Genomic DNA, 27769 nt, shown 5'->3' on the forward strand with positions numbered 1-27769 from the left:
GCTGTATCTCTGTTTCCCTCTGCAGTCCGACATCAAGTAAGCCAGATTCATCTCCCCGGATGCATCGCATGATGCCTCCATTTCTGCTTAATAAGACAGAAAACACAGCCGGAGCGCCTCGCTCCCCAAAACCAGATGGCAAAGGTCAGTGTGGCAGAAACAGAAAGGAGCCTTGCAACTAAAAACAAAAAAAGAGACTTCCCTCTTAAGTGGTCAGCTTTGCTCAGCTGTGGATTTCTTATAATTTTCAGACAGATGTAGACGTAGATTTACTCCTGTCCTTATTTGCCTTACGTTAAAGTTAAACGGCTATTAAAGACTAAATTGATCTGAGGAACACAATGAATGAGAAATATGATTCTTCTTAACCAGTTGAAGAATCACACAGGGAATATGAGATATTTGAAAAGAACCAGACAGAAATGAAAAGAATCCTTCTCTAAATAGAAAATATGACGAGGGGGAAAAGTTTAAGAGGATTAACATCTTTCAGATAATTCAATATAGATCATAATGTCATAAAACGGGACAGATGGAGCCAGTATTGAAGGTGAGACAGCCAGTAGGAAAGTTAAAAAGGTTAATTTAAACAAAAACAGACAGAACAGACACAGGCGCATCCCATCTATGATTCTGGTTCTAAGGTTCAGTTAACCAAAGAACGGACAGATCCGGGTTCCAGGAATCCATCAGAGCGAGAAGGCAAGTTCAGGTTCCCGAGCCTCAAGCATCCAGCTCTGACAGAAACGCACCATGGAGGACAGGTTCAGGGTCCCGAGCCTCAAGCGTCCAGCTCCGACAGAAAAGCACCATGGAGGACAGGTTCAGGGTCCCGTGCCTCAAGCATCCAGCTACGACAGAAACGCACCATGGAGGACAGGTTGAGGGTCCCGAGCCTCAAGCATCCAGCTACGACAGAAACGCACCATGGAGGACAGGTTGAGGGTCCCGAGCCTCAAGCATCCAGCTACGACAGAAACGCACCATGGAGGACAGGTTGAGGGTCCCGAGCCTCAAGCATCCAGCTACGACAGAAAAGCACCATGGAGGACAGGTTCAGGGTCCCGTGCCTCAAGCGTCCAGCTCCGACAGAAAAGCACCATGGAGGACAGGTTCAGGGTCCCGTGCCTCAAGCATCCAGCTACGACAGAAACGCACCATGGAGGACAGGTTGAGGGTCCCGAGCCTCAAGCATCCAGCTACGACAGAAAAGCACCATGGAGGACAGGTTCAGGGTCCCGTGCCCCAAGCATCCAGCTACGACAGAAAAGCACCATGGAGGACAGGTTCAGGGTCCCGTGCCTCAAGCATCCAGCTCCGACAGAAACGCACCATGGAGGACAGGTTCAGGGTCCCATGCTGACAGAAACGCACCATGGAGGACAGGTTCGGGGTCCTGTGCGTCGAGCATCCAGCTCAGACAGAAAGGCACAGATGGTCAGAATCAAGCAGGAGTCCAACAGAGGTTTAGGCGGGCAGAACAGGCAGGGGCAGACAGAGCCAGTGGCTGAGAGGGAACGGAATCAGGAAAAAAAAATCACTCGAGACATGCTGAAACGCTCTCACTAATGGTTAGGGAAAATAACTCACCTGAGGACACCTGCTGAGGAATTAACTCCTAACTGGAATAGGGACACGAACCTTGGAACTAACTAAAATGAATAAAACCGATTGATTAAAGAAAGAGAAATCAAACCTGGAACAAACAGAAAGCTAACAGAAATCAAACAATGATCTGGCCCTGATTGCCCAGGCTGAAATTAATATAAAGCAAAGAAAAACAGGTGAGATAATTGCAGCAGGGAGGAAAACGGCAGGTGAAAGAAATAAACAATTAAGGTGGAGGAATCAGGCCAGATCATGACACATAAATTCAAAGTACGTTCTGAAAGGAGCATAAACATCTTACTATTTGTTTACTGGAGACACAACACTGATTCACTATTTAAGTTTAGGGGACATTTTATAAATATTTTATTCCTTGAACAGGTCAAAGTTAGGAACTTAAAAAGCCACAAAATACCGTCCTCTGAAAGGTTGGAGGTACTAGAGAGAAATGATTAAAGGTCAGAAAATCAATTTACCTCTTTAAAGTTGGCAAGAAAGCCTGGGTTCTTGGTGGAAAAAATATGAAGAAATGTCTTTATGTAGTGAGTAAAGTGAGCTCCTGTGTCCAGATGAGAGCAGCCCGCCGAAGTCTCCGTGGGGAATAAACATCATGAAGAAGCCAAAGAAATCTGGGCCCAAAGCTTTTGGCGTGAGGCTGGAGGAATGTCAGCCTGGTGTCAACAACAAGGTGAGCCACCGTTGACTCTGCATGTTTCTGAAAGCGCTTCATTTTCCTGGTTGATATCTTACATTTATCCTTTCTGTTGGTTTTTTGCTCCGTCCTTCTCAGTTCATTCCGTTGATTGTTGAGTTCTGCTGCGGCTTGGTGGAGGAGATGGGTCTGGAATACACAGGAATCTACCGGGTTCCAGGGAACAACGCCATAGTCTCACTGCTTCAGGAACAGCTCAACAAGGGCATGGACATCAACCCAGCTGAAGAGGTGAGAAAACTTCACTGTCCAGAAGAGTACGGAAATCCATCATGATATATACCTGATCTTGATAAAGTCAGTAGGAAAAATATTTTTATTTCGACACTATTATTACTATTATTCATTCCATTGTCTATAGGTTGTGATTGCCTTTTCCCTTCTTTATATCCTTCCTTCTGTCCTTCCTTCCTTGTGATACGCCTCTTTCTTTGTCTCTTGTGTCCTTCTACCCTTTAATCCATTTCTTGTGTTATCCCACCCTTCATCCAAGTGTGTAAAGTCCTTCCTTCCTTCCTTCCTTCCTTCCTTCCTTCCTTCCTTCCTTCCTTCCTTCCTTCCTTCCTTCCTTCCTTCCTTCCTTCCTTCCTTCCTTCCTTCCTTCCTTCCTTCCTTCCTTCCTTCCTTCCTTCTGTGTGGCCTTACCTCTTTACTTTACTTAATTTTTTTATTGTTCCTTAGTTCTTTCTGTTCTTCCTAGATTAAATTTAGTTTTCAATATAAAATAAATGTGAAAAGAACCACTGAAAGAGTTTTATCTGCAATATAGCAGGGTTGCAAAAGGTAATGTTGTGTCATCTGTGTTTCTTGTTGTCTTTAGAGGTGGCAGGACCTCAACGTTGTCAGTAGTTTACTCAAGTCCTTCTTCAGGAAGCTTCCAGAGCCTCTGTTTACCAATGGTGAGCCCATTACATTTTCAGACAAGCTGTCATAAATGTCATTCTTACAAATGTTAACTGATCACCTAACTAACTTGCTTTCATCTGTCCAACATCTAAACAGACAAATATATTGACTTCATTGATACCAATCGGATGGAAAATGCATCGGAGCGGCTGAAGACCATGAAGAAACTGGTACACTTCAGCTTTTATTCCCCAGAGGAATTCAGAGGAATCAGGGACTGGCTGGTTAAACAGGTTTAACTGTTGGATGTTTTTTTAACAGATCCGAGATCTTCCAGATCATTATTTTCATACTTTGAAATTCCTGATCACCCACTTGAAGACGATTGCAGACCACTCGGATAAGAACAAGGTGTGTCAAATGTTTGGCAGCTATTTATCAGCTCAGGCATCTGTTCAGAATCATTTGTGCTCAACTGTTTGTTTTTTCTTCTGCACCGCTTCAGATGGAGCCTCGTAATTTGGCCCTGGTTTTTGGGCCGACCTTGGTTCGGACCTCCGAGGACAACATGAAAGATATGGTCACCCACATGCCAGACCGCTACAAGATCGTGGAGACGCTGATCCAACACGTGAGAGAAACACACCGATGAAGACATGTTTGATTAAGGCTCAGTAACGCTGAACGTTTTCCTCTCTCTCACCGTTATTTATAGTGCGTGTGGTTTTTCACCGATGAGCTCGACAAAGATGAGAAGGTAGGTTTTCCACTAAGCTTGTCTAAAAACTAAGCACTAAATAATTGTGTGTAAAACGCTCGCTATTAAGAAATTAAAAAAAACTTTTATTTATACAGTTTATTCAGTTCAGTTATTATTTATCTTTAAACTTTGACTTTGTTGTAATTAAAAACCACCAATAGAATAATAAAAAATAAAATAGGTAGAGTTCAATTGAATTCAAGCAGTTATAAAGTATAATCGTTATAGCTTAAAGCTCATGATTGCTTATACTGCATGTGAAATAAAGGAGCCTGAAAGCAATGCCTTACAATAGTATTCAAACCTTTGAATTTTTCACATTATGATCACAAACTGTTATTAATATCAGTTGGATTTTATTTATTAATCTATTTATTCATTCATTTTTAAACCAATGCAAAGCAGTGCATAATTATTCATTTACAAACCAGATTTTTTAACCATACCTTTCTCTGTGGTTTCTCTGCGCAAATCTTTGGTAAACAGTTAAATAAGAAAGTGTCCTTTACAAGTCATTTCTTTACCAGCTTTTTATAAAAAATTCTTTCTCATTCTTCCTCAGGAATTAGCAGCAATTTTTGAGCGTTACCATTTCTTAATTGGACCCCTGTCCTGCAGGTTTTAGAGGTTTCTCTGCTTCAGCACAGCTGGTTATAATGATTGCAGTAGACCAAAAGCCTGTTAATCAGCTTTCAATTAAAATCAGCTGTGCTGGAGCAAGGAAACCTCTAAAACCTGCAGGACAGGGGGCCTTGAGGACCGATAGCCTTGAGGACCGAGTTTGGGGATGCCTGATCCCAGTGCAGCTCTGTGTGACTATTAAAGGCCATAGACCCGCCACCATGAAAAGGGAACTTCCAGGTCTTTGCAGGTTTTGTTTCAGTATTGTTTTGCATCTAACTCCTCTATTTTTATCATCTCCGACCATCTAACCCCCCCAAGGAAAAACATCCCCACAACTCTGGATTTTTTGTTCTGCTAAAGAAATAACTGCATTAAGTAGTATTTAAAAATAATTCTGAATAATTCAGCAGCATTTTTCTTTTTTTTTTTTTTTTTGGTATTTACTTTCCTCCTACCCATTGTTTTATGGCATTCCCAAATACCTTCTAAGCTTTATGGTTATCAGTTATATCATGTATTTTAGTCTCATTGAAATCAGAAAAAAGCAGGATCACAAAGCTACAATTCCTTAATCCACAGCTAAGATTAGGCTTCATTTAAAACCTTCCAGATGTGCTGTTTGCAGGCAGAAAGGGTTTTTTTTTTTTTTTACTTATTTTTTATTGAACATTTCTGAACACATACAGTGGAGAGGCAATCATACATTCAACTTCATAAACAATGTTAAACAGCTGTGACCATATTTATCTGGGTACAAGAGTGGTATTCTCCTTGCGCCTGTAGTCGCTCCATTTTTCCCATTTAACAACGAATTTGTCCTCCTGCAATCTCAGTCTATGTGTGATTTTCTCCATTAGAAAAATCTCTTCCACGATGCTCAGCCACTGCTCCGCCGCAGGGGGGTCCTGTCTATACCATAGTTTTGTGATGGTTTTCCTAGATGCTGAAAGTAAAATTTTTACCAAGTATTCATCATCTTTGTGAATTACCTCGTGTGTCAGGCATCCTAGATAAAGTATTTTACAAGATCTGGGTATTCCATAACCCAGTATTTTTTTCAGAATAAGGCAAACATTACGCCAGTATGTAGTTAGCTTTTGACACGACCAGAAAATGTGCGTATGGCCTACATCAGTCTGGCCACAGAGTCTCCAGCATGGCTGTGAACTGGATAGCATCCTGGACCTGACCTTTGGTGTTATAAAAAATCTAATCATGTTTTTCCAGTTAAATTCCCTCCAACCACGAGAGCAGGTGGCCGTGCACTGCATTTTACAAATTTTAAACCATTCCTCTTCGCTTATATGTTCCTTTAATTCGTCCTCCCATTTTTCTTTAATGTAGATAGTAGATGTCTTCCTGCCTGCCATCAGTCCCTGGTACAGTGCTGAAATAATTCGTAATTTATTCCCCTCATAGGTTTTATGAAATATCTCTATTATTTTACTTACGTTGGTTTTTATCTCTTTCTCATAATAATCTTTTATTTGCAGGTATCTATACTGGTCTTGGTCCTCTAGTTCATATTTTCTCTTTAAGTTATTGAAGTTCAGCAGTTTGCCCTTTTCAGTCAATTTACACATTGCTGTGGCGCCTTTATTTGCCCATTTTTTGAAACCTGTGTCGTAAATACCTGGTTTAAACCTCGGATCCCAAGCAAACCAGCTCAAACTCCTAGTTTCTTTCTCTAGCTTGTATTTATCAGTTACTGTGTTCCATATTTCGATTGTAGTTTTAGTTATTGAATCTATCTTATTGCTTAGCTTGCCTAAGAGTGTTTTATCTGCTATTAAATTTTTAACTTCTATGGCTTTTCTACCCAATTCCAAATTTTTCCATTTTGAAACATAGTCATCATTGCACCAACGTACCAGAGGTCTAATTTGTGCGGCCCAAAAATATTCCTTTAGGGCCGGCAAGCCCAGACCTCCCCTATCTATTGGGAGCTGAAGTGTTTTATATCTAACCCTAGGTTTCTTCCCGTTCCATATAAACCTTGAAATCCATCTGTCCCATTCTACAAATTGTTTTAGCGGGACAGTCAGTGGCAGGGACTGAAACAGGTACAACAGTCGTGGTAAAATATTTATTTTAATTATCTCCACTCTAGAGCTGAGATCCAAGCCAATGTCCATCCATCTCCCTAGGTCCTTCTTAATATTGTGGTTTATTTCTAGATAATTTGCATCATAGAGTTTATCAATTGTTTTGGTTATGTTTACCCCCAAATATTTTATAGATTTTTCGTTCCACTTAAGTTTGTAGGTATCTCTTATTTTCTGCTGCGGGGAGTAATTTATTGTTAAGATCTGTGTTTTTTCCACATTAATTTTGTATCCCGAGAGTTTCCCATAATCGTCGAGCAACCTTATTGTTTTTAAAAACATTTCATTTGGGTTTTTTAAATAAATCAAAATGTCATCTGCAAACAACCCTATTTTATGTTCTTCCCCTCCTATTTCCACTCCTTTTATTTCCACTTCCTGCCTAATCATCTGAGCTAATGGTTCTATAAAGAGTGCAAAGAGACTCGGTGAGAGGCAGCATCCCTGTCTTGTTCCTCTCTCCAGTGTAAATCTACCTGACAGGTTGCCATTAATCTTAATCCGTGCAGTTGGCTCTTGATAAATTGATTTAATACAGTTTACAAATGTCTCATTAAATCCAAATTTTTCTAAGACCTTATGCAAAAAGTTCCAATTGACACTGTCGAAGGCTTTTTCCGCGTCTATGCTAATTAAAACTGCCTCCTCCCCACTTCCCTGCAGATGGTCTATGATATGAAGAGTTCTCCTTATATTGTCTTGTGTTTGTCTTTCCTTTATAAAACCAGTTTGATCCTCATCGGTTAAATCCTGCATTAAATTTTCCATTCTTTTAGCTATGATGGAGGAAAACAGTTTATAGTCTACATTTAGTACCGATATCGGTCTGTAGTTGTGGCAGTATTCTTGGTCTTTGCCTTGCTTTGGGATTACGGAAATAATGGCTTCCTTCCATGAAGGGGGCATCTTGCCGGTCCTGAGACTATAGTTAAACGAATCATATAGTAGTGGTGTTAATTCTTCTTTGAAGGTTTTATAAAAAGAAGCCCCTAAACCATCTGACCCTGGTGACTTTCCTGTTTTAGTTCTGCCAATTGCCTTTGTGATCTCTTCTTCTGTAATTTGAGAGGTCAGTGTCGCATTTTGTTTTGTGCCTATCGCTGGTAGATCCAGTTTTTCCAGAAAATTATTCAACTCCTCTTCCCCAGCCGATGTTGGTTGTGCATATAGATTTTTGTAATATTGCTCAAATGTTCTTTGTATTTCTTCCTGTTCATATAGGATTTTATTAGAAAGTGGATCTCTTATTTTATGTATGTTACCTAATGTTTGTTGTTTCTTAATGCGCCTAGCCAAATTTTTGGTGGCTTTCGGTCCCCCCTCATAGTACTTTTGTTTAGTAAATCTAGCCTTCTTTTCTACCTCCTCCCATAGGATTGTAATACACCCAGTGGTGCAACCTGGAGACATCTTCAGTGACTCTCCCGAGATCACTGGGTGTTTCGGGTCTTAGTCATACACCCTCACTCGGGCGACCCAGCCGGGGGTGATCAGTTCCCCGACTTGTGTCCAGGTAGCGCACTACGCCACGCCTCCCCCCTCCTCAACCAGAGCCACCGTGAAGCCTTTTCAGCTGCTTCCAAGATGTTCTTGGTTGCTCTTCGTCTCTGCAGACCGCAAATCCCTAGGAGTCCAAGGACACGGTGTAGAGACCTGCCTGCGAAGCCCCTGCAGCCCACTTCAATAGGCTCACAGCGGGCCTTCCAGCCATTCCTCCGGCACTCAGCCACAAGTTCTGTGTATTTAGCCCTCTTCCTCTCCTGGGCTTCCTCTATTCTGTCCTCCCAAGGAACAGTTAGTTCAAGCAGCACAACCTGCCTGGTGGAAGTTGATGACAGCACCATGTCCGGGCGGAGTGTCGTGGTTGCGATGTAATCCGGGAATCTCAATTGCCTCCCCAGATCGACCAAGAGCTGCCAGTCCCTTGCTGTCGTGAGCAGGCCCCCTTGGGTCTTCTTGGAGGGTTGCAGTTTCTCCCCTGCTCGAACAAAGGCAATCATGCTCCTGCTTAGAGGTTGACTCTTGCTGGTGTTTATACCAGTGCAGATGGTATCTGCTATTGCCCGCAGGACCTGGTCATGGCGCCAGCGGTATCTGCCATCTCCCAGGGCCTTTGGGCAGCAGCTTAGGATGTGCTCAAGAGACCCTTTCCTCTGGCAGAGCTGACACGCAGGTGATTCTATCAGGCCCCAGGTGAACAGGTTAGTGGGGCTTGGGAGGACATCATACACCGCTTGGACGAGGAACCTGAAATGATGTGGCTCCGCCCTCCATACATCAGTCCAGGTGATCTTACGGCTGGAAACATGCTCCCACTTGGTCCAGGCCCCCTGCTTGCTCATGCCCACCACCCTGCTGAAGCGAGCTTCTTCCACCTCTGCCCGAACCTCCTCTTGGATGAGTTTACGCCTGTCCTTCCCTGTCACTCTGCTGTAGCAGGGCTTCGGGTTGCTGCCCAGCCCTGCCCGCCCTGTGGCCACTGTACCCACCATGGTGCTGTGACGCAGCCTCGCCTCAGCTCTTTCCACTGCGTCCTTGGCACGCCACTTCCTTCCAGTGCGGACCTCTATCCCTGCTGAAGACACCTTCCCATCAGTGGAGTCTCTGTAGAGAAGGACTTCTCTAGCCCGGGCAACCTTGAACTCCTCTGACACGCTGCTCAACGGGAGCGTGAGCTTGGTCCCATGTCCAAACAGGGCAATACTGGTCAGACTGCGAGGCAAGCCCAGCCACCTGCGCAGGTACTGACTGATCTTCCTCTCAAAGCCCTCCACGGTCGTAAGTGGGATCTCATACATCAGCAAAGGCCAGAGGAGACGGGGCAGGATGTTGTGCTGATAGATCCAAGCCTTGAACTTCCCAGGAAGTCCAGACTTGTCAACAGCTAGGAGCCACTGGTTAAGGTTGGTGCTGGTTGCTTGGCGTGCAGCGGTGTCCTTCAGATCACCAGTGAAGAGCTTTCCAAGGCTCTTCACTGGTTTTTCAGACACAGATGGAATAGTGGTATTTCCCAGGCTGAAGCGGAAGCGGTCTGTCACCTTCCCTTTCCGCAAGACCAGAGATCTGGACTTCCCAGGCTTGAAACTCATCCTTGCCCAAGAGATGAGTCTATCCAGGCCTTGCAGCAACCATCTGCACCCAGGCACTGATGTAGTAGTTACCGTGAGGTCATCCATAAATGCTCGGATTGGTGGCTGCCGGGTACCAGATTTGGATAATGGGCCTCGCAATCTACTTCTGCTGACTTCACCAACATATTCATGGCGAGGGCAAACAGGGAGACAGAGATCGTGCAGCCAGTGATTATTCCTTTTTCCAGACGATGCCAATCCGATGTTGATGCCCCTGAGGACACCCTGAGACTAAAATCTTCATAATAGTCCAGGATGAGGTGCCGCACCTTCTCTGGGACATGATATCTGCTCAGGGATAATTCCACCAACTTGTGCGGAATCGATCCATAAGCATAAGATTCTCATCCATTTCTTTCCTGGTTTCTTTAATCAGGTTAAATATGTCTGGGTCATTTGTTTGGTTATGTTGTTGTTCTAAATCTCTTAGCTTCCTTATTTGTTTATTGTATTTTTCTAATCTTGCTTTTTTCATAAATGCTGTGTAAGAAATCATCTTCCCCCGTATTACTGCCTTAAGGGCATCCCAGAGAATTACTGGGTCTACTTCATCATTATCATTTTCCTCTTTATATCGGAGTATCTCCTCTTTTACTTCCCCAACTAAGGCCTTGTTATTTAATATTCCTTCATTTAGTCTCCATAGAGTATTATTCTTTTGGCTGTCCAGATGGATCACAAGGTAGATTGCGTTATGATCGGAGACATCTGAAACTCCAATCCTACATTCTTTCACTCTGTGCAGTTCTCTCTTATTCATTAGTATATAGTCAATTCTGGAATAAGTACCATGTGGTATTGAGTAATGAGTATAATCTCGGTCTAAGGGGTAAAATTCTCTCCACACATCTACAATTGCCGTTTCTGAAATCATAGTATTCATATACCTACTGATTTGTTTTTTACAATTTTTCTTGCTTGTGGTATCCATCTTATAATTTAACACAGCATTAAAGTCCCCGCCACATATCAATATTCCCTCTGCTTCCAAGATAATGAGATCAAATATTTTCTTATAAAGTGCTTTGTCACTTTCAGGAGGGGCATATACATTGAGTAGTGTGATTAACTGATTTTCCAATTTGCCCTTTATCATTAAATATCTTCCTTCTTTATCCCCAATTTCCTGCAACAATTCAAACTTTACACTATTGGAGATTAATGTCATAACTCCTCGTTTATGCCTTTCTCCAAAAGAGGAGGAAAATGAGTTTCCATAGCCTAATTTTTTGTACTTTCCATGCTCTTTTTTTGTTAGGTGTGTCTCTTGTAAGAGAATGACTTGTACATTTTCTTTTCTAAATTTGTTTAGGACCTTATCTCTCTTTTTAATATTATTTAAACCATTGACATTCAGTGATACCACAGTTATAACCTTAGACATTGTTTGTAAATCCTGGTTTGAATCTCAGCCTCTCCACTTGAACTATGAACAAGAACTAAACTAACAAAAAATCTGAACTCCCGACTGAATATGGGCCTTATTCCCAAGAGGCCCTGTCCCCCTGCTGGAAGGGGAGGGGGGTGTCCTTTTATGAAGAGGGCCCCCCCCTAGTGGTTTTGGGCGAACCTATATCGGGTTCCCCCGACCTGCTAGGCGAGTCCAACAGTCCCTTATTTGGTGGGTCTCCCTGTCGTTGTTTAGTCAAACTTTAGAGAAGACTATAGTCTCTCCCATCCCCCTTCTTTAATGGGCAGTTAAAACCCCTGTTACCTCCACGGATTCAGTGTCCTCCTCTTTGAAATTCCTGCAGCCGTTCCCTCGCTCGGCTACTCGCATTCTGATCAGGGCCCGTAGCGGTGGTTCCGTCGTCCGTCCCATGCTTCTTCCCGATGCGCTAGAAAGGGTTATTTTAAAAGGAATCGTCTCCTTGACTGAAAGCTCCAATCACAAAGTACCTTTTGGAGAAGTCATAGAAACAAAGGTTCATGTGTTTTTTACAACCTGTGCTCTAAATAATGACACAGAAAGTCAGGTTTAACTGTAGGTGTTCAGTTCATCTGCTTTGACTTAATTTGAGATTAAGGGCAAAAACCTTTTTCCTTTAGCTGACCAAAAGTATGATAGCATGACTTAAACATGAGTAGTTCTATTATTACAAATAAAAATATGAACCTAAACAGTTTAAAAACCCCTTTAAAGGTAATTTAGGATCAGAGATGTTTTTGTGTTGTTGTTTTTTTTCCCACTAAGTAAGAGAGCTTTCAGTGTGAGACATTTATTTGGGTACATTTAATCAGTAGTCAATAGAGTTTAAAAGAGATAACATTAGATAATACTTAAAGAATTGAGTTTAAAGCAATGTTTCTAGAGTAAATTCAATGTTGAATATATATGATTTGAAGCTATCTGAAAATTCCATGTTTTTTTTTTTATTTCTTCAATAGAAATGGGTTCTTTATTTAAAGACAGAACAACCATGTTATGTTCAACTTGACAAATCTGTGAGTTCAAACTTGTCCTGAAGGGCTGGTGTCCTTTCCTTCACGCCTGCATGTCCAGCAGCAGTTAAGCTCTGCAGAGCTCTGCTAACGAGCTAATGTTAGAGTCAGCTGTGTTTAATCAGGAACGCATCTAAAAGCTGCAGGACACCGGCCCTCAACGACTGGAGTTTGAGACCACTTCTTAAAATCTATGAGAATTATGATGTCTGGAGGAAAAGAAAGTTTCCATGACTTCATGCACTTATTGGAAAGCCTGATTCCAGCAGCCCTTGATCCATAGGTTCTGACAGAACTGATCATCAACACCTTTTTTATTATTATTATTTGTTTTCCTGATTCTATTCACTCTTATTCACTATTATTATTTGAGATATAAGCTAAAAGCATGGGGAGGTAGCATCCGCAGTAACGTCTCTAAAAAATGTAGCCAAACGGCAGACTACAGGCATAAATTAGCATCAACGATCATCTCTAAAATGAGATACATGGTCAGGATTGAGCATCCCGCTGCATAAAGCTCTTTGTAATCTTTGTAGTTCTGGTTGTGTCCTCCGTGTTCCAAAAGAAGTCCGGTATGAAAGAACCAGAGCTACAAAGTTACAAAATGGTAGATATAGAAATAATGTTCCCAGCAGAATGCGTGGAAAAGACGAGAACTGAGATGATACAACGATCAAGTCAGTTGAAAAACTAAATCAAATTGTTCAAAAGAAATTATATCAGACTGAAAAATTCACCTAAATCAGCAGAGCAAACAGCATCCAGGGAACATCTTTGGATAAGATTCAGACTCTACTAGCTTGACCACCACCGAACATAAACTCTTATCAAAGCTTTTCCTTGCACTTTGTTTTTATTTTCATGGAAGAATTTATTCTATTTCCAAATTTAGTACATCAGGAGCAGTTGGTATAAATCATTAATCAAAAACAAACAAAAAATCTCTGTGAATTTTTGATCAGCACACTTCATCTCCTGGCTTTGGAGAAAAGGAGTTTAAGCAAAGTTTGAACATCTTTCATCAACTATGAGAAACTTTCTAGATTAGAGATAAAAGGTTTTAAAGTTCCGAGTTCATGTCTCTCCAGACACCGGTGGACACTGAGGACGTCCAGCCGGCCCCCAACATCGACCACCTTCTGTCCAACATCGGCAGGACAGCTCTGCTCGGGGAGGCTTCTGGTGAGAAACGTTCCAGCAGCTCATTACATCCATTAAATATAAGAAACATTCAAATTTAATGCTGGTTTTCGTTCTCCTTTTGTTATATCAGGATTAGAGTTTGATTTCTTTTTAGCCGACACTACGGTCGCAGTAATAAAAGAGTAAAATGGAATTTAAATACCCAACTTTCCAAAGAGAACTGAAACGCAGCATGAGAATTGAACCCTTGGATCTGTTAGCACTCGGAGTCTCAGTGTTTGACAGCATGCCTGCTCTTCTCTCCTTTCTGCTGACCTCTGTTTTTCCTTCCATGTTGCTCATCTTTCACTTTCTCTCTGTGCGTTTCTGCGTTTCCTTCTCTTAGCTGAGCCTGTGGAGCAGCCACTGCGGTAGGACGGGAACTCCTCTGGCAATGTGTGTGTGTTGAGCGAGTGTGTTAGTGCTGGTGACAGCTTGTGTCTCCATGGTCTCCATTCCCCCCCTGGAGGTTGGCATCCCTGTCACTGTCAGATTGAGCTTTCTGTAAAAATAAAACCCCTGCCACTTCACTGTCGTCCTGGTTTGGCTAATACTTTAATGGGTTACTTGATGGCTGGGAAAGCTGCTGCTTCTGAGAGGCAACTCACTCTGGCTGCAGAGAACAGCGCTCCAATCATCCTGGTTGTTTTTTTTCCAGTTATCACGACTGTCTAACCTCACTCCTGGTTCTTATGGGAATTTAGGTGTTGCCATTTCTTATGCATCATTTCAAAGTTGTAATTCTGCAAAACAACAAATGTTATTATTTGATAAAGAAATGGATCCTTTCTAGATGTGTGAACCGAGAACTTTATTTCATAATCCTCCTCAGCAGAATTGTGATCAAACATACCAGCTACAGAACAAACTAGCTGTTAGTTTCCTCATAAACAAAAAATATTCTGCTTTAGTCCTTGAGTTAGTATCCTAAAAGCAACATCTAAGATTTTACAAAAACAAAAAATTAACTAGTGATTCTATAAAGTTCAGTTAAACTAAAAACTGTTTTCATATTTGTATTACTATGATTCTGGAAAACTGTAATCAGTAAAGCATGTATGTTTAAAATATACCCCCCAAGTCCACCGATGTGCTTTAATTCAGCTGGTTTTTAACAGGACTCTGACAAACCATAAGATACCATTTAAATATCATCATTATATTTTGGGATGGAAATGAAAAACCAAAAGCTGAAATTAATTAAATGAATTTACAAATGATGGTACCTATAAATAACGCCCAAGCTAAGGGGTGGTGGGGCATATTAAAATCATTTTTTATTTTTTTATTTTTTTTTAGCAGGGACAAGTTTAAGCTGTGATGTAAAAGTCATTGTTTAGAGTTATATCCTATCTTGAGAACACTGAAGGGTTTAATTGTTCTTGGCATTTTATTTTGCAAAGGATTTTTAGTTGATTAAAGCATTTTATCTTGGTTCTTGCAATGTCATCTAGTTTTAGCTGATCTTCATATACTGAAGCCGTTTTAACATCCTCAGTTTCATTTCTCTCTTTCAAACATGGAAGCAAATTACAAGCAGTCAGTTAAACCTTTTCTCTGGAGCTTCATAGTTTACGTTAAACCATTTAAACTGATGAGTCTTCTTCTAGTATATTTCCCTCCAACTAAAGTAAACCCAATAATACCTATGGACCTGGTTGTGGTGTTGAAAACAGTTAATAAAACAAAGGATTTGGGATATTTGATACACAGTTAAATACTTTTTAACCTGAAACAAAATCAGAAAAATCTTAATAATCAGAAACTGTCTGAGTTTACTCCAACATTAAAAGGGTGTTCTGAACTAAAATATACATCAGTAATAATGAACTTTACATTATCTCACAGGCATAAGTCTTATTTTAACAGTTTATAATAAAATATGTATTCAGGGTAAATCAGTAATAATGATTTGTTAATATTTTTGATATTTTTGATCGGACAAGTTTAAAAATGGCTGATTATTTACTGCTTTTCAAGTCAAATTTTAAAAGGTATTAATTGAATGAGCTTCATTGTGTTTGAGGTCAGGATCCCAAGGGGCAGAGTAACCTGGATTATTTCAATCTGTTTTGCTTTTATGCTCACTTAGCTTCTGTTTAAAATGTATTCTTCTTTTTTCCCCATATAGAGGTTCCCAGGACATCAGATAATGGATGCATATGTTTGAACATTATTAAAGTTAATTTCTTAATTTGCTTAAGGATAGTAGAAATATCTGAGGGGTTTTAGTTTTATTTTGAAGATTTGCTGAAAAGCTCTGATAGCAGTTTATATCAACCTGTAGTCAGGAAAAAGATTTTTGAAAGAAGTTTGAAAGATAAACCCCTCCTTAATTACAACTATTCAAAAAAAAAAAAAAAATAGAAACAAAAAAGCAGATAAAAAAAATACCAATGCTGGCCACAAGTTTCCCCCAAATCCACAAAAAAAAAACCTTACTTTAGACGGTTTTATCAACTGAGAGCTATTTTCCACTCTACAGAGGACTTTGTTCATTCAAAAAAGGCTGAGGAAATGAAAACTAGATTTAAACAGGGAGGTTACGCATACTCACGCTTCACAGAGCTGGATCTAAGAAAAGATCACTCTAATTTACAGACGCTACAAAAAACAAAATACTTTTTTATACTTTTATATTCAAATATCTAATCCTGAACTCTACTATATATTTTTTTTATTCTATTGTGTTATCTTTTTTTTATTGGTAAAGCAACAACAAAAACATACAAGACAAGAAAATACAGGAAAGGGCTTGCTTCCCCTTTTTAATGTTAGCAACTGTTGTGGCTGCAAATTGCAGTGTTACCATGAAACCTGCAATCTTTCTACAAGACAACGGCTTTAACAATGTGATCAGTTTTCCAGCCTCACATGCAGAAGACAAAGCGGCATCATACCAAGATAAACAGCGATGCATGAGACCGTGATGATGAGCAGCACTTGAATGATGCTTATCATCATATTTCCTCTTTCATTTGTTGCAGTACTTAACATGTTACTCTGCCACCTAGGGGTTAAGATCTCAAACTACCTGAGGCTTTTTATATTAAAGGGTATATTTATCTTTTGTAGCCAGAAAAACTGTAATCACTAATGTAAATATATTTTGTAAGAGTTTTCTTGCTATTGTTTAACATTTTTCTGTCATGTCATTTCACTGAAATATATATTAGCCTATTAATCATGTAAAATGAGATAAATGTGCCAATGTTTTTAGTTTTTAGATAAAGAGATCAACAATATTTCTAATGAATGTAAGCATAAAGCAAAGATACAGTCTGATCAGTTAAGAGCCCACAAATAAAAATCTTGGAACGGGAAAGAAACCCCCCCTGATAATTTCTCCTACCTCTTTGTGTGTCTGTGTTTGTGAGGAGATGCGTGTCTCGCTTCCATCCCTGTCAATGATTGCTGCCATCGGTAATTGCTGTGGGTCCTAATCCACTTTCTCCTTCAACGCCAAGCCACTGCTTCCCCTTAAATCATTGTCTCTCCCTCCAAATGCTTCAGTCTGTAAATCAGTGTGTTTGCTTTGGATTCTGACATGGTGAGAGGACACAGTGGAGGATCACATCACCTCATGAGTTTGGATTTGTTCAGACAGAGGACGGTTCTGTAAACAGTTCTTGAGTCTGTCTGTTCTTTAAATTTAGCTTCCAATGAGCCAGACTTTATTATAATTATTTAAAGCTACCTTGACTTTATATCTGCAGGAAAATAAAGTTATTTAAGAAACTAAACATTCCTGTGGAAGGGTGGTAATGGAAGCCTAAATTAAATTAGTCCAAAGGTATAAATATATTATCACAGCCTCTGTGTCCTCCACTATGACTTTTTAACTTAAGCTCTTCTTACCTTCTGATTTGTGTATTTCTTCTTCCGCAGACTCAACCAACAGTGACTCAGCTAAATCAAAGGTACCGTCTTTCAAACACACGGGACAGTTCATTAAACGCACCATTTTGGCCAATTTTTTTCTTTAAAACCATCCTGGGTATTTACATCATAAAGCTACAATATATTTTGAAGACAACTATGGATTTAATTCATTTGAATGTTTCTCCTTGGACTTGGTCCAGTGTTGGTCAATAAAAAGAGTTGTGTCAAGCAAATCCTTTCCTGCAGCGAGAAAACACCAGCTGCAGTCTAATTAAGTTAAGAAAGAAGACCTTTTTGGAGCTGTTTCTGAACAACTGTAGATAGAAAAATAAATAAATAGATACAAAAAAAACATCCACGTGGACAAATCGCATGTATTTTTAGAGGAAAGGTTAAAACTATTAAGTTTTTTGGACAGAATTAAGAAAACTTTGTCAAAAGGTTTTCAAACGCAAGAAACCTACTGTCATGTATGGTAGTGGCTGCATCATTCTGTGCGCAGTTTCACTACTAATGCTGTTTTGACTGGCTCCAAATTCTTCCAACTTGCCTGAAATTAACAACCCATTGGTTCAAATTTGACCAGTTTCCCTCAACAATAACATGGGGTGGGTTTAATGCAAACTTCTGACCTGAAGTGTAATGTAGGACATAAGAAATGTTGGTGTTACAGTAGTATTTCCTCCTTTTTCAGGGGTCCTGGGGATCAAAAAAAGACCTCACCGCCAAGGACTTCCTGGCACTGTCCATCATGTCCGCCGTATCAGGGCGAAAGCGAAGGAAGCGGCATCTAGCTCGCCGGATCGGCAGCAGCACCGATGATGACTCGGAGCACGAACCGATCAAAGCAGGGCACCTTGGGATGGAGGAGGAAGAGGAGGCAGAGTCGCCGGTGGGCGACACTGCTCCTCGAGCTGAGGGAGAGGAGGATGACGAGGATGAAGAGGACGACGATGATGACGAGGAGGAAGTTGTAGAAGGTGGAGTAAAGGAGGAGTCAGAAGAGGAATTGGCCACAGTTGTCTCATGTCAGCCGTGCTGTAAAGAGGAAGAAGAGGCTGAAGGAAGGAAGACGGCCATTTTGTTGCAGGAGGAGGTTGTCCGGGCCGAGGTGAAGGAGCAGCCGTGGAAAGCTCCAGAGGATGCTCGCTCTATTGTCTCTGGTTACTCCACCCTTTCCACGTTAGGGCGCAGCTTGGGGTCAGAGGGCAGGGGCGACGAGGCTGACGACGAGCACAGCGAGCTGGTGAGCGAGACTGACAACGAGAGCGGCTTCGCCTCACGCTCCCTTACCCAGGAGAGACCCAGTAAACAACCAACAACGCCACCAAACCCGCAACCATCAGCTACCCGCAGCTTCCTCTACTCACAGTGCAAACCCCAAGTCATCTTACCCACAAGTCCCCTCGCCCCGCCCGCTCCCATCACCAACACAGCTGACTCTTCAGAGAGGAGTGAAGGAGGAGCACGCTCTAACACGCCCTCTTCTTCCTCTTCCTCCACTGCTCACAGACTGCACTCACGGCCTTCCTTTAACTCCCACAAGCTGATCCAGTGTGACACTCTTGCCAGAAAGAAACTGAAGTCGGAGAAGGCCAAGGCCCGTTCCCTGGACCTGTTGGAGTCTCACAGCGAGGGGACTGGCTCTGGGTCCGAAGGTGCACCAAGACCAGTGAAAGACAGCTCCAGAAGTAACCCCTCTTCAGGCAGCAGTCAGGAAAATCTGCGCCTATCCCGAACAAGGCCCGCCCTGCTGCCCAGCGAGGCTGCCTCCTTCACGCCAACCGGCCCAGGCGGCAGGTCTCTAGCCGAACACGTCCGCGCTCGACTGCTGGGCTCTGCCGACGACCTCCGTGGGGTCGGGCTCCGAAAACCGCCTTCACCTGAGACACGAAGGAAGAAACGTGCGTGGCGGAGACACACCGTAGTGGCCTCACCAACCGAGACATCTGACAAGAGATCCCCACTCACTGTCAACGAGTTCCCCCTGTCTCCCATCAACCAAAACCAGGGGAAATCTCGAGGAGCAGACAGCTTGAACCAAGAACCCGTTACACGCCAAGCTCCCACCTCTACATTGTACCACCAGTACCTGTGAGAACTTTCAGGGTTGAAGAGGTCCAACATAGCCAGTCATTTCTTTCAGACTCCACTTGCATGACAAAGGGCAGCACAGTGTTGCCTTAGCTTTAGGGTTTTCTGTTTGCTTTAAAACAACACTCAAAAATAGGGCCAAGACATTAACTATATGTGTTATCGCCAAAAATTCCCAATTTAGCAAAAATAGACATCCACTCCTTCCCAACTTAAATGGTTGGCCAAATGAGACACGCTTCTGGGTGATCAGAGGAGGGCGCTGTCCTGCAGCTTTGCTCTGGTTGAGAAAAATGGTGCTTTTACATGATTTAGTTTCATGGTAGATGTTACAAAAAACCATCAGAATCACAAAGTTAAACAGCCGTTTCTGTCTTCCTGACCACACTCACTGTAAAAGTCCAGTTTTTAGTCCAACCAGTGGACGGATTCCAACACATGGACACAGATGTCTGTCTCTTCTTGTTAATAATGTTTGAGTGTTTGCGCAAAAATTATGTTTTGTAGCATTTTGTACAAAGCCTTGTTAAGTTAACCTTGTAAATATAAATATTATGTTTGGTTTTCTCCTGTAATCTTTAGTTATTTTTATATGGTTTACAAAATGTGCACAGAGTGCAGTCATTTCTTTCAAGACGTTACTTGAAATGTTTCCCTTAATATATTATTTTTTGTTTATATTCAATATATATTATATATTTTGTATTAAAGTAAAGAAAAACAGTACTTTTATGGTGATTGAACCTCGATGCAACCTGTTCCTTATTTCTCCATAAATGGCCTTTCTGATCTTCAGCACTGTACAGAGTACCTTTATGTCCTGAGATACTGACTTTTAATAAAAGTGATCGACTTTAAACAAAAATCCATCAACAAACCTATGTGGGAAATGCATGTAGCTAATCTAGCAGATCCTTTTGGGAAGCTTAGCAGGCACTTGGGTATGCCAACACTGAGCTCATCTTTTTTTTTCCATATCTGGTATTACTTATTGTTACCTCTGATCTCATATTTTTACCTTTTTAGTTTGGGATCTTTTTTCAGCCCATCCCCACTGAGGATTCATCTGTCAACACAGTTATTATTGCAGGGATGTGTGGGACACGTTTTCCATGACGTCACATTTTATTTAATCCTAACAGACTTGGAGAAATGGTACATTACAGAGATTGAAAACACGTCTTTAGAGTTCTGTGGGAAAATATTCCCTTCCCCCTTTTTCTTATTTGCGGATGTAAACGTGATCAAAAGCATCATAGTTTACCTGTAACAATACCAAATGCAGTATTCAAATGTACTATTACTCAAAATATAATCATTCCAACCTGCCCCTACGTATAAAGGTAATTCCCCTTTAGTTGAATCATAAAACCAGTGTGATCAATCATGTGATTTGTTTCAGTTTCTGTTGCCCAACCCTTAATAGAACTAGTCTGGCAGCCTGAAGTAGAACAAAAATGTCCAAAAAAAACAGCACATAACGCCCCATAAAATATAGATCCAACAACAGATAAGAAACAAAGGTCTTTGACGTCTTTCTGGAACCGGTTACAGAGCCATTTCTAAACCTTTAGGACTCCAGTGAACCACAGTGAGAGATGTTTTCCACTAATGACAATTTGGACAGCGGTAAACCTTCCTAGGAGCGGCTGGCAGACCAAAATTACTCCAAGACCGCACTGTTGACTCATCCAAGAGGTCACAAACAAACCCTGAGTGATTATCTTAAATCCTACAGGTAAAGATTGATGTTAGTGATTCGGAAAAGAGACTGACTTCCTTTAGACCTTTGGGGAAACAATTCTCAGCAAATGAGATGTGAAATAAACCTTTATTCTCCTTATATTAGTGTAAATATGTCAGGCGTGGTTCTTATGGGGGAGTGGCGTCCTAATGGTTAGGGCATTGCGCTTGGGTCATAGAGGTTGTGAGTTCAAGTCCCATTCCCACAGACTGCCACTCTGGCTCCCTGAGCAAGACCCCTTATCCAACACTGCTCCCTGGCTGCCGCACAGTGGCAGCCCACTGCTTAAAGCAGATTTAATTTGTTGCTTTGTACTTGTGACAGTGTAATGACAGTAAATTAATTCTATTCTTAACTCTTTCAGGACCTGGATGAATTCCTGCTATTGATGAAACCATGAATTTTTAACTTAACAGAAGTTAATTTGGGGAGGGAATTTTCCCCTCTAGCTTTTTTTTTTTTAATAAATTAAAATCCTAATTTTTCAGTTGTTTTTTTTGGCATATTTAGGTTTTTAATGTTAACATTTAGACCTTAATAATATCCACTGGTGCAAGAAATTAATTAGTAGGGTGGGATATTTTTTCACAGAACTGTTTAACTTTTATCTCTTCTGCTAAAACCACCACAAAGAGCTTCTCTGACCAAAATATTCCAGTGTAGATAAAGGTCTGGTTTTTTTTCTTACCTCAAGATTCTACAAGTGCCTGATTGTTCTGGAATGTGTTGTTCTGCGGTGCCATGCGCAGGTCCTGTCTTTTATTTATTTCCCTTCATTTTATGCGGATCTCCCCTCTTGATGTGGCTGATGGCCGAGCTAAGGAGACCGACCCAAAGATGCGTACATATAACTTCAAGCCAAGGACACATCTATGCACTCCTTTCGACAAAATGTGTTTATAACAGCCGTAACTACCGCTGCTAAGACCAAGGAAACAAAAACAGGTATAGAAATCCCTCAGCTGCTTCTGTTTTTTCCCCCCAATCAAAGTGAGGTCATCTCTCTGTGTGATTATGGTACAACAAGCCCTTCCCTTTAACCACATTAGGTCACACCAGACAATATCACAATTCCTAAACCTCATCAGTTGGTGTGTGATGTACTGAAATGTGATTTTATCTAATGTTTGTTGTATTTTAAAACAGTTTTTGTACATACCATCTTAATATGTAACATACTGTATTGTGTACATTGGGAATTACTTTTGACTTACTGATGAAAATGACTGGACAAAAAAAAAAGCAAAGCTTGTCCGCCTGAAACTATTTCGCTTTGAAACAAAAAGGTATAAGATGTAAATAAACAGAAGTATGTTTAAAAGATGAGTGGTGTATGTGCTGGATTTTATTTCATAGCATGAGTGGGGTGGTGGCAGCCTACTGCTCCCCATGGGGATGAGTTAAGATGCAGAAGTAAATTTCCCCATTGTGAGATCAATGATGTTCAATTACTATATTATCATGAGTTAAATGACGCCCCCTAGAGGTTAAAGATGAATAAAGATTTCCAGCCCTGTTTTGCTTCTGCACATTAAAAGGAAAACAGGCTGCTTTTCTTTATGTTACACTTAATTATGCATTAAGAAATTGAACATACCTCTCACTAGTAGGTAGGTTGAAATCATTTCAGCCTGTGGAGCATTTTATTAGACTTTGGGGTTCTCCTGGCATCTATCAGATCTAAATGTGCTACACTTTTTTTATAACACCTGTAGTACAGATTAATCAGAGCTCAGATGGCTTTAAGCCCAATGTGGAATCCCTGTAAGGGAGAATGAGCAGCCTTATGATCAAAAGCAACACTGCAGCCTTTAGTGGGTGCTTCCTGGACCTTTTAGGGTTAAACTTTACAACCAGACAGCTTTAATCAAAACTTTTATTATTTAAATCAATTATAACATACAACTGTCAAAATGGTAAGTATAGGGTTTGAATTTGCAAGAAGAAAAATAAAAATGTTGCCCTAATGTGCTGTCATTTCTCATTGAATATCTGGAGAGGAAATGAGACATACAATGTTTTTGTCTTTAAACATGGAACAGTGTCAGTGGATACTCCCAGAAAGCTGAACATAAGAAAACAAATTATTTTTTTTTTAGTTAAACACTCATATTTATAAAAAAAAAAATATGCAAATTTGAAATATTTACATTTCCACCATAATAAATGTTTAGGAATTAAACAGCCCAAATAGAACAGAAAGGTCAAATAGATGATTACAGAGAATTGATGACCGTTAAAAAAAAAAAAAAAAAAAAAAAAAAACAGCGAACAGTAGTCCAATATTTTTCCATTTATTTTTTTTTTTTTTTACCTCTTTGAATGAATTTAGTCTTTTTACTTCGTGGTAAGTTACCCACTCTCCTTAGTGGGCTGGCTCTGCAGGAGCAGCTCTGTGTTCGCGGCTCTCAGTCTCTCCAGCTCCAGCTCCATCTCCCGGAGCCGGACCTGAGAGCTCTCCCCCCCGGTCCCGGGCTCCACGGCGCGCCGCAGGCGGTTGTTCTCCTCCTCCAGGCGGGACATGCACTTCTCCAGCTCCAGGTACTCCTGCACCAACTCCTGCTTCGTCATGTTCTGCAGACTCTCTACGTGGTACATCTCATAGGTCTCGGAAAAGTCCCTCTGGAGATACTCCCCACCTGCGTTCCCGGGCCTCCCGATCCCATCGCTGCCTCCTCCTCCTCCGCTGCCGTCATCGTCTTCTTCCTCCTCATTGTCACAGAGCTCCTCCTCGCTCCCAGTGTCCTCCATGCGGCCGCCGACCCCACAGGGCCGCCTGAGCCCGCTCTCCGTATTGAGGTCGGGCTCCTCTCGGTCGTGCTCGTCCATCAGAAACTGGGTGGTGTTGTAGGGAGCGACCGGGAGCCCCTTGGCGAACATCTCCTCCCTCATCCTGGAAGCCCTGGCGGTTTCCCTCTCCTCCAGAGCCTTCTTCTCTTCCCAAGAAAGTTTGTTATAAGGCTTCCAGTGACGTTTCTTCTTAGAGGTCCTGCGCCGGTGCCTCTTTTTACCCAGCCGTGCTTCTAAGCCGGTGTCGGAGTCGATGAGCACATTCTCAACCCCCGCCCGGTTAAAAGCCTCCTGCAGGGGGCCGGGTCCTCCCTTTCTCTCTGGTCGATCGTGGTCACCATCGAGAAAAGCATCATTTTCGTGAGGCTTGCTTGCATTCGAGTAGTTGGAAAGTTCGTTTCCGGCTGCCGAAGCGGGACACACCTCCCTCCGTCCGCCTTTCATTCGCCATAACTTGTCTGTGTTGATATCCTCGCAGTTCCCCGCCCGGCGCTGATGCTTCTCTGCTCTCTGGCGCCCCCTTCCGCCGTTCTGTGGTCCTCCACGGTTGATGGCTGGGAGATGCTCCAAAGCGTCCCCGCTACTCTCACCTGACGGACTGTCTGAAGTTACTGTCTGCTCTCCTGGCTCTGTCATTCTGACGATTTCCTTCTTATTCGCTCCGCTTTAACACATCTTAGATTATTCTCGTGCCCAAAGAGGCAAGAATTCAAAGTTCGTTAAAAGATGAAAAAATTATGTTTTTTTAGAAAAAAAAAAATAGTACTTCAAGAACGACTAAAAATGCGAAAATAAAGTTGAATTTCACGTCTGCATACAAACTTCCGAATAAGTAAACACTTGTTACTCCTCCAAGGATTTGTCAGAGCAACTGTCGCTAACTACCATTAACTGTTTCAGTGCTGTCAAAGGACACGTTCACTCTGAGACTGCGTTTCACCGTCACAACTGCGTCCAGTCTGCTACAGAAGAAGAGGGAGCCCGTGTTTATATAGCAGCTCCGCCGCTCTCTGTGCGCATGCCGCTGCTTGTGATGTGTAATGCATTCTGGGATATGCTGTTCTCATTACTGTAGAGCTCAGACGTAAAACATCCTTTATAAACTACATAGTCCACAAGTCTGCCATAAATGATTAGCTTTTCAACCAATCAGAGAGTACAACCATTGGCCCCAAAAATCCCACCTTCCATTTTTTTGATTGGCTCGCAGGGAAACTTTGCTGTTGCTAAGCTCAATCAATTTTCTGATTGGACGACTAATACTGTCACTCAAAAAAGCCCGAGGTAGACCTAAAAAAGCAGTCCCGGGCATTTTTATGGACACTACCATAAAGAAACGAAGGGGTAATAGGTGGATGTTTTGATTTCGGAGCTGGTTGTAATATTTTAAAACAATGTAAATGTTTGTCAGAAGTTAGCTGTTGTGTATTATACAATGGAATTTACTTGAAGCGGTTGTTTGCAATTCCAAAAACTAAATAGGACTTTCGGTAATAAAATGTAACTCACCTATATTTGAAAGAAAATAAAGCCACCCTTTCACAGAATCTAGTCCGTTTTCAGTGTTCGTGTTAAAATAATAATGAAATCTAAAGTAGTTACTAAATTATATTATGTCGAACGGATATTCGCATAAGAAATATGACTTGTGGGGGCTAGCTGTAGCATTCAAAGACTTCGTTTTAGTATTACGTGTTGTGCGGATTGATACGTCGTATAGCAGAAGCTTTGGGGGTGAACACAGTAACCAGCGTAAACAAACGGCATTTATTGTGAAGCCGCCGCTACGGTTACACTTCCGAACCCCTCGTTGTCAAAGGGTGGGTCAGGCGATCTCACACCTGTTTAATAACGCTGCTACCATTGACGAAGTGGTGTCTATCTGTTTATTCTCGGCAGCCCCAAATGTGCAGTGTTTTACACTGTTGCTTTAAATTTTAAAAGCTAAGGATATGTTGGCTAACGTTAGCTCTTAACGTTAGTTAGCGAACGGAGAGCTCCGTGATGTCGCTCGTGTATTTAAAACACTGCATCCTTTCCAATTATTGTGAAATCACTTTAACCATTAAAATCTAACCAGAAATGTGGACATGAGAGTCAAAAGTTAATGATAGCGACATAAAAGAATAAACGTTGTGGATAAAGCTAGGGTAGCTAAAGCTAACTAGCTCGCTCTATAGTGTTTAGTCATGATTCCAGATAATAAAAAGAAGTGAGTTTTCACTGTCATGTCAATTGTGTGCTGTATTAAATGAACAGATATGTATTAAAATGCAAATAAAACGGTAAGAACGATTTTTACTCTTAAGCTGACTAGGCCAACGTGTTTTCGTTGGTCCCGTTTATGTCCTGGACGAAAACAGTTCCCTTCCCAGTTCTTCATTGTTGCTTTATCTTTAGCTTATAAAATGCACGCCCTTTTACGTCTTTTTAGAGCTGTAACAACTACAGGCTCTGATATAATATAAGCGAACTTAGAATGTCTTGTCTATATTAAATCTGTTACCCCACTACCTCGCTAACTACCATCGCTTCAGGAAGTAGTCGGTGCCTGATCTTTCTTTAGTTCTCCGATAGTTAACAAGCTTTAACATGACCTTTTTGCTTTTATTTCTCCGTTTACATTTTAAAATAGCCTTTCTTGGCTTTTGCAAAAAAAAAAAAACAGATATTAGAAATTAATGTTTGTGAGTATAGCTGAAATGCACTGGATTATTGTTTATGTTCAACTGTTTCAATTTGTTTCACATAAACATAATTTTGTGTGTGCAATATTAACTATTGAGGTTTAAACACCGTGTTCACCTTCGGCTATGAATTCTTAGCTGTCATGTTTGTATATTGGTATAGTTTCCTCACATATACTGCTAAATATTCTTTATTTTATAAAAAAAAAAAAAAAAGAAAGAAAAAAAAAAGGATAAATTGGTAATGTGGTGTGCAAGATTTTACAGGGAGTTGCTGGGAGGTCCTGGTTTCCCCAAAACCCTCCCTGTAAACAGCAGGAATCTAATGGCTCCCAAACAACACAGGCCAACTACTTCTACTAATAGAAGCAGGCCTAGTTTCACCCCTGGTGAATAAGCAAGCTGAACTGTGAATTCTTTGAGAAAGAGGTGGTGCTCTGCTGTGAACGTGAAACCCCTGACGACTGTGAAGACCAGGGAAACCATTCCAGAGCTGCAAGCATATTCCTCAAATCAAGAAGCAGCAGCTACACAACCCAAGCTGCTCCTGCATAGATCACAGCCTCCGAGGATTAGCAGACATGAATTAATCTCTCACTCAGTCTAACCTGGTTATTGCTGCTGTTGAGAGGAGGAGAAAGATACAAACACTTATGATGCAGAATATATGGGTAGGATACATTAAAACCATTAACTGTAGATAGAGTGTATGCAAACCCCAGAAATTGATCCAAAGGCTGCATCAAGTGACCAGGTCAGAGAAACAGATTAGCCTCAGTTAAAGTCCAGCTCTCCAAAACATTTTCTTATATCTCCTATTGATAATAATCCTTTTTCCAGTTTTCCCAGCTCTTTAGTCCTCTGTTACCTTATGCTTCTTATTAGTTAGTTAGTGCTCATATTTATATATTAAAAAATGCTTTTCTACTTAAAATGACAACACTGTAAACATGTATGTATTTAACGCTTTTTATGTGTGAAAATATAATTTTGAGAATTTTTTAAAGTTGTGTAGGCATTATAACTCGCCAACAGATGGCGCTTCTGTCTCATTCACTGCTAAATTAAAGCGGCTTGCGTGCATAACTTTTTTTGACAAGGATTTTCAAAATAAAAGCCAAGGTATTTGAACTAGATTAATGCAAAATGAAACCATGCA

At 41.2% G+C, this 27769-nt stretch overlaps 2 protein-coding genes across 9 annotated transcripts in view; one reads left to right on the forward strand and one right to left on the reverse strand.

The window, feature by feature from the left end:
• Window positions 1-22459, forward strand: part of arhgap23a (Rho GTPase activating protein 23a) — a 49213-nt gene extending 26754 nt beyond the window's left edge. For 7 of the 8 annotated variants that reach the window (XM_038295826.1, XM_038295827.1, XM_038295830.1 and 4 more), the window contains 11 exons: window positions 26-144; window positions 2178-2296; window positions 2399-2551; window positions 3141-3219; window positions 3323-3396; window positions 3488-3577; window positions 3672-3797; window positions 3882-3923; window positions 13320-13413; window positions 17302-17333; window positions 17990-22459. In XM_038295826.1, coding sequence (XP_038151754.1) covers window positions 26-144; window positions 2178-2296; window positions 2399-2551; window positions 3141-3219; window positions 3323-3396; window positions 3488-3577; window positions 3672-3797; window positions 3882-3923; window positions 13320-13413; window positions 17302-17333; window positions 17990-19393 — 2332 coding nt within the window. In that variant the 3' untranslated portion in view covers window positions 19394-22459. The remainder of the gene's footprint in view (window positions 1-25; window positions 145-2177; window positions 2297-2398; window positions 2552-3140; window positions 3220-3322; window positions 3397-3487; window positions 3578-3671; window positions 3798-3881; window positions 3924-13319; window positions 13414-17301; window positions 17334-17989) is intronic. The other variant, XM_038295828.1, reaches the window with a different exon arrangement.
• A 772-nt stretch (window positions 22460-23231) lies between these two features.
• hexim1 (HEXIM P-TEFb complex subunit 1) lies at window positions 23232-24900 on the reverse strand. The gene has a single exon (XM_038295835.1). The coding sequence runs from the start codon at window positions 24557-24559 to the stop codon at window positions 23486-23488; it is 1074 nt and encodes a 357-aa protein (XP_038151763.1). The 5' UTR covers window positions 24560-24900; the 3' UTR covers window positions 23232-23485.
• Window positions 24901-27769: the final 2869 nt, after the last annotated feature.

The sequence above is a fragment of the Cyprinodon tularosa genome, unplaced genomic scaffold (genome assembly GCF_016077235.1).
Source record: "Cyprinodon tularosa strain WSP-4 unplaced genomic scaffold, ASM1607723v1 ctg360, whole genome shotgun sequence".
In the NCBI taxonomy this organism is placed as follows: Eukaryota; Metazoa; Chordata; class Actinopteri; order Cyprinodontiformes; family Cyprinodontidae; genus Cyprinodon; species Cyprinodon tularosa.

Excerpts from the sequence above, each read along its gene's own strand:
- hexim1 (XM_038295835.1), bottom strand. The coding sequence starts at position 24,559 with ATGACAGAGCCAGGAGAGCAGACAGTAACTTCAGACAGTCCGTCAGGT.